This window comes from Aethalodelphis obliquidens, unplaced genomic scaffold (genome assembly GCF_003676395.1).
Source record: "Aethalodelphis obliquidens isolate GAN/ISIS:26980383/991018 unplaced genomic scaffold, ASM367639v1 scaffold27, whole genome shotgun sequence".
Lineage (NCBI taxonomy): Eukaryota > Metazoa > Chordata > Mammalia > Artiodactyla > Delphinidae > Aethalodelphis > Aethalodelphis obliquidens.
In genome coordinates, this window is record NW_020837971.1 from 5,443,351 (window position 1) to 5,449,200 (window position 5,850).

A 5,850-nucleotide genomic window follows, 5' to 3' on the forward strand; every position below is an offset into this window, starting at 1 on the left:
ACACACACACACACACACACACACACACACACACACACACACACACACAGTTATCCTGCTTGCATTATGGTGCCAGCTTGCTCATGAGCTTGCAACAAAGATGCCAGCTGGAACTTTAATCATCCAACGGATTGACTGAGGGTGGAGGGTCTGCTTCCAAGTTCACTCACATGGCTGTTGACAGGAGGCCTCAGTTCCTTGCTGGCTGTTGACTGGAGGCTTCATTTCGTAGTCCGGGTTTTTCCCATTTCAAATCCTGTCTTTACCTCCCCTCCACAACCCATGGTGCCTCCCCATTTTAATAATAGGGAACATGAGTTAAGATTTTGTGTAGCTTAGCTTATTACTCTGACTTGACTTATGTTTTCCCAAATATTAGCCAATTTCATTGTAGATCAAATGCTATTTTTTTTATCATCTGGCCCTTTAATATTATAAGAAATTTATACAAGCAAGAGGCTGAGCTACCCACCGGGGAAGAAATTTTAGCAAGAATTTGATCCTTGCCCACCTGAGAATACCAGGATAGAAGCCCATTTGTAACCCAGCGAAAGAAAGGGTTTCAGTACGAACTTGCCCTCTGTCCATCTGTGAGCAAACCCACACAGAGGAGAAATCTAACTAGTACCCAAGAGGAAACACTTCAGTAAGATTGGTTCTTCATAAGCAAGTTGGAAAGTCCATTTGGGAAAAAGACCTATTAACTGAACTAGCTGTGAGAACCATCACTAGGAAAGGTGGCCCATAAGTGTTCCAGGAAATTCATTTAATCTTACAAGGGCCTGTGATTCCACATATCCTGAGCATTCCCTGACAATCTCCCCATGCCCCTACATAAATAATCTGGGTTGGGTGCCCCTCCTTTGTTTTACTGCAGAACTATGCATTTACCTCCACTTGGACTCCTGACTTTCATGTTTACTCTCCTAACCGATGAGCATCTTGAGGAAGTCTGGAACATTCTAGATAATCAGTGTTTCTTGACTGAATGACTCATTACCTTACACAATTTGCCAGATTCAACACAGTAAGCTGCTTCAAAGGTGAGAGTGACTTGAGGCTACCATCTGTTATTCCATTGCAGTCCACCATGTAAATGTGACTGATATTTGGAGAATTCTTGTCTATAAATTTGAAGCACACATCAGTAATCCTTTTATTTCCTGTTTTTTTTTAAAAAAAGAAGTATTGTATTTGAATTGCCACAAGATTAAAAGTAAAATTAATGCTAAACCACTTTTTAACATCACAGACCTTCAAATCGGATCTTTCTGAGGTCACAAGTAGAAAGAGCTTTGAAAGTACAATCGGAAATATGTGGTGCACCAATGAAAACTACTGATGTAATTCGATGGCATTTTTCAACTAAAGCCTTTAGAAGAAAAAAAAAAAAAGATTAACCAGAGTATAGAGAACAAGCTTATGAAAGTGATGAGGTTATTTTCTTCCTCTCAATATTTTCAGAAACAGACACATTAGCTATTAAATTGTCCTAATTTCAAAGAAAATGGGACGTTTTTTCAATGTATTTTAGTACACTTACATTTGAGTAATGCGTAGGAATCAACTAAATGATGTTACAAAAGTAAGGGAGGGCTTCCCTGGTGGTGCAGTGGTTGAGAGTCTGCCTGCTGATGCAGGGGACACGGGTTCGTGACCCGGTCCGGGAAGATCCCACATGCCGCAGAGCGGCTAGGCCCGTGAGCCATGGCCGCTGAGCCTGTGCGTCCAGAGCCTGTGCTCTGCAATGGGAGAGGCCACAACAGTGAGAGGCCCGCATACCGCAAAAAACGAACAAAAAAAAAAGTAAGGGAAAACATGAGAAAATGGAATGCTGAAAAGAATCACTACATTTAGAAGCTTGACATGTAGAATTAGACTTAAGGTTTATGCTTAAGCCACAATATCATTGAAATAAAAATATCCTAACTGTGCAACGAAGTTTCTCAGGGTATTTAAGGATTCAAATGTGTGTGTATAAATTTCCTAATGATTTTCTTATATAAGAAAACTAAAATGAAAAACCCATTCATATTTTTCAATAATTCAAGCCTCTAGAAAATGTGCCAACCAAATGTGACTGAAAAGAAAATATAGTTTCCAACTACGTACTTTTACACAGTTGTCCGTCAGAGTTGGCGTGTCATTGATGGTCAGATGCCTAATCCCACTGCAGCTGTTTGCAATGTTCCTGAAGCCTTGGACTGAAATCTGAATTGTACAGAGTTGGTGAAAATGTGGGAGAACCCATTAGTATGACCTCTAATAAAACCCTAAGATAGTAATAGCCAAAGTTATGTCATGATTTTGCTACTGTGTTTTAAAATTGAAACCATAAAATATTGCAGACATAAAAGGAAACAAAGAATCTAATCTTGATTTCTTTAATTTTTATATGTAGGTTTTGTGAAATTATCATCACAGTTAGTCTAGTTAACTTATTATTCTATTTTTTATTGAGGCAAAATTCATATAACATAAAATCAGTCACTTAAAAGGTCATTTAAACATTCGTAATTTTGTATAACCACAACTTCTACGTAGTTCCAAAACATTTTTATCACCCTAAAAAGAAACCTTTTACCTATTAAGCAGTTGCTCCCCATACTCACCTTTTCCCAGCCCCTGGCAATCACTAATCTGTTTTCTGTCTCTATGGATTTACCCATTCTAAATATTTCATATAAGTGGAATTATACAGTATGTGGTCTTTTGTGTCTAGTTTCTTTCACTTAATGTTTTTGAAGTTCATCCACAATGTGGTATATATCAGTACTTCATTTTTTATGGCTGAATAATGTTCTGTTTTATGGATATACCACATTTTGTTTATCCACTCATCTGTTGATAGATATTTTGTATATTTTGAATAGTGCTGCTATGAACATATGTGTACATCTATTTGTTTGAGTACCGGTTTTAAATTCTTTTCGGTATATACTTAGGAGTGAGATTGCCAGATCATATGGCAATTCTATGTTTAACTTTTTAAGGAACGACCAAAATATTTTCTACACTGGCCATACTATTTCACATTCTCATCAGCAATCTACAAGGGTTCCAATTTCTCCACATCGTTGCCAAAACTTATTTTTTATTTTTCCATATTTTCCTTTTGCAAAAAATTTCCTAATGAGTTTGAGGTGGTACCTCATTGTGATTTTGATTTGCATCTCCCTAATGACTAATGAGATTGAGCATCTTTTCATGTGCTTATTAGTCATTTGAATGTCTTCTTTAGGGAAATGTCTACTCAAGCCCTTTGACTAATTTTCAGTTGGGTCATTTGTCATTTTGTTGAGTTGTAAGAGTTCCTTATATATTCTGGATTCTAGACCCTTAGGTATATGACTTAAGAATATTTTCCCCATTCTTTAGGTTATCTTTTCACTTTTTAATAATGTCTTTTCATGCACAGTTGTTAATTTTGATTAAGTCCATTTCTCTGTTTTTTCTTTTGTTGCATATGCTTTTTTTTAAGCAATGAATATTTATTTATTTATTTTATTATTTTTTTAACGTTTTTATTGGAGTATAATTGCTTTACAATGCTGTGTTAGTTTCTGCTTTGTAACGAAGTGAATCAGTTATACATATACATATATCCCCATATTTCTTCCCTGTTACGTCTCCCTCCCTCCCACCCTCCCTATCCCACCCTTCTAGCTGGTCACAAAGCACTGAGCTGATCTCCCTGTGCTAGGCAACTGCTTCCCACTAGCTGTCTGTTTTACATTTGGTAGTGTATATATGTCCATATATACACTACCACTCTCTCACTTTGTCCCAACTTACCCTTCCCCCTCCCCATGTCCTCAAGTCTATTCTCTAGTAGGTCTGCGTCTTTATTCCCGTCTTGCCCCTAGGTTCTTCATGATCTTTTTTTTTTTTTTAGATTCCATATATATGTGTTAGCATATGGTATTTGTTTTTCTCTTTCTGACTTACTTCACTCTCTATGACAGACTCTAGGTCCATCCACCTCACTACAAATAACTCAATTTCGTTTCTTTTTATGGCTGAGTAATATTCCATTTATATATGTGCCACATCTTCTTTATCCGTTCATCTGTCAGTGGACACTTAGGTTGCTTCTATGTCCTGGCTATTGTAAATAGAGCTACAATGAACATTGTGGTACAAGACTATGCTTTCAGGGGTCATTTCTATAGTTTGTTGCATATGCTTTTGATGTCATATCTAATAATCCATTGCCACATCCAAGGTCATGTAGATTTACCCTCAGTATTTTCTTGTAAGTTTTATCATTTTAGCTCTTATATTTAGGTCATTGTTCCCTTTTCAGTTGATTTTTATATATGGTGTGAGGTAGGGATCCAATTTCATTTTTTTGCATGCATATATCTAGTTGTTCAGCACGAGCTATTGAAGAGAATATTTTTTCCCCCACTGAATGGTCTTGGCACCTGTGTTGAAAATCAATTGGCCATGACAGTATAGGTTTATTTCTGGACTCTCAATTCTATACGTCTGTCCGTATGCCAGTACCACACTGTTTTGATTACTACAGCTTTGTATACTGATTTCTTTCTTTCAACTATCATTATCCACATTAATGGAAGCAGCAGTGGTAGAGAGTATTCAAAGTAATTACTGGTCAAAAGATCAAATATCTTCACCTATGAATGAATTACCTTAAAATAACATGTTATTTAGGCTCCATTTCCTAACAAATGGTCATGGATGGGAAATGATATACTGATTCAGTAATGGGAAACTGAGACTCTATCCAGAAACGAACATCAGGGGGAACTCTCCCACAGAGTCATCTTCACAATAGCATGACAGTGAGAATGAGGAACAGCAGTTGTATATATTATGATCTTAATCTTGTTTTAAAAAAGTATGTGTTGGGACTTCCCTGGCAGTTCAGTAGTTAAGACTCCACACTTCCAATGCAGGGGGCATGGGTTCAATCCCTGGTGAGGGAATGACATGCCACATGGTGCAGCCAAAATAAGTAAAAATAAATTAAAAAATTAAAAAGGTATGTGTCACAGACAAATGGACAAAAAACTAGAAAGACACATTTCAAAATATTGTTTGTTATCTTTGGATGCTAGGATTATGGATTATTTTTATATTCTTTTATATTTTAAAAATTTTATATAATGAGTGTATAATTCTTCTGTAATCAGAAAGCAATTTATATCAAAGGAAAGAAGGAAATTCAGTCCTCTTCTTCACGCAGTAGACTTACAGTCACATACCTAAAGAAAGTGCTGCTGAAGTAAGCTGAAAGTGAGCATCTACTGAGAACTTCTGCTCCAGGACATGGTCCTTTTAACTTATTGAAAAGCCAAGACACTGGGTGATACTTGGCCTAAAAGTATCTTGTTAGATGATTTCAAAGACTTCCTGGTAAAGCTCAGGAATACATCTGTGGAATTCCTCTTTCTCCCACTCTTTAGTCAGTGACTGGAAGAAAAAGTTGCTGATCAGAAGATCCAAAATGTTCTATGAGAGACTGTGGTGAGCTCAATGAGTCCAGGAGGATTTATAATAACTACCATTTAAGTAACACTTATTGTGTACCAGGTACTGTTTTAGGCAGTTTTCATATACTGGTCTATATAATCCTCACAACCACCTATTGGGAGGTATTTTTTTTTTTTTTTTTACAAATGAGAAAAATGAGGCCCAGAGCAGTTAAGTAATGTGTCCAAGGTCATCTAGCTCATAAATAGTGGAGCCAGGATAAGAATCCAGGCAGTCTAGTTCCAATGTAGTCATTAAACTACACTACCTCTTAAAAAGATCAGCTTGCATTACTGTGCTTAAAAGGACACAAAAGACCTTTCTTTTTTTTTTTTTTTTTTTTTTTTTTTT

At 36.5% G+C, this 5,850-nt stretch overlaps 2 protein-coding genes across 2 annotated transcripts in view; one reads left to right on the forward strand and one right to left on the reverse strand.

Annotated features, from left to right (window-relative positions):
* Positions 1-5,850, reverse strand: part of FBXL13 (F-box and leucine rich repeat protein 13) — a 183,410-nt gene that overhangs the window by 50,122 nt on the left and 127,438 nt on the right. The window contains 3 exon segments of the mRNA XM_027123825.1: positions 1,001-1,163; positions 1,255-1,372; positions 2,113-2,211. Of these exon segments, the coding sequence (XP_026979626.1) occupies positions 1,001-1,163; positions 1,255-1,372; positions 2,113-2,211 (380 nt within the window).
* LRRC17 (leucine rich repeat containing 17) overlaps positions 1-5,850 on the forward strand; it is a 102,057-nt gene that overhangs the window by 40,444 nt on the left and 55,763 nt on the right. The window lies entirely within an intron of this gene.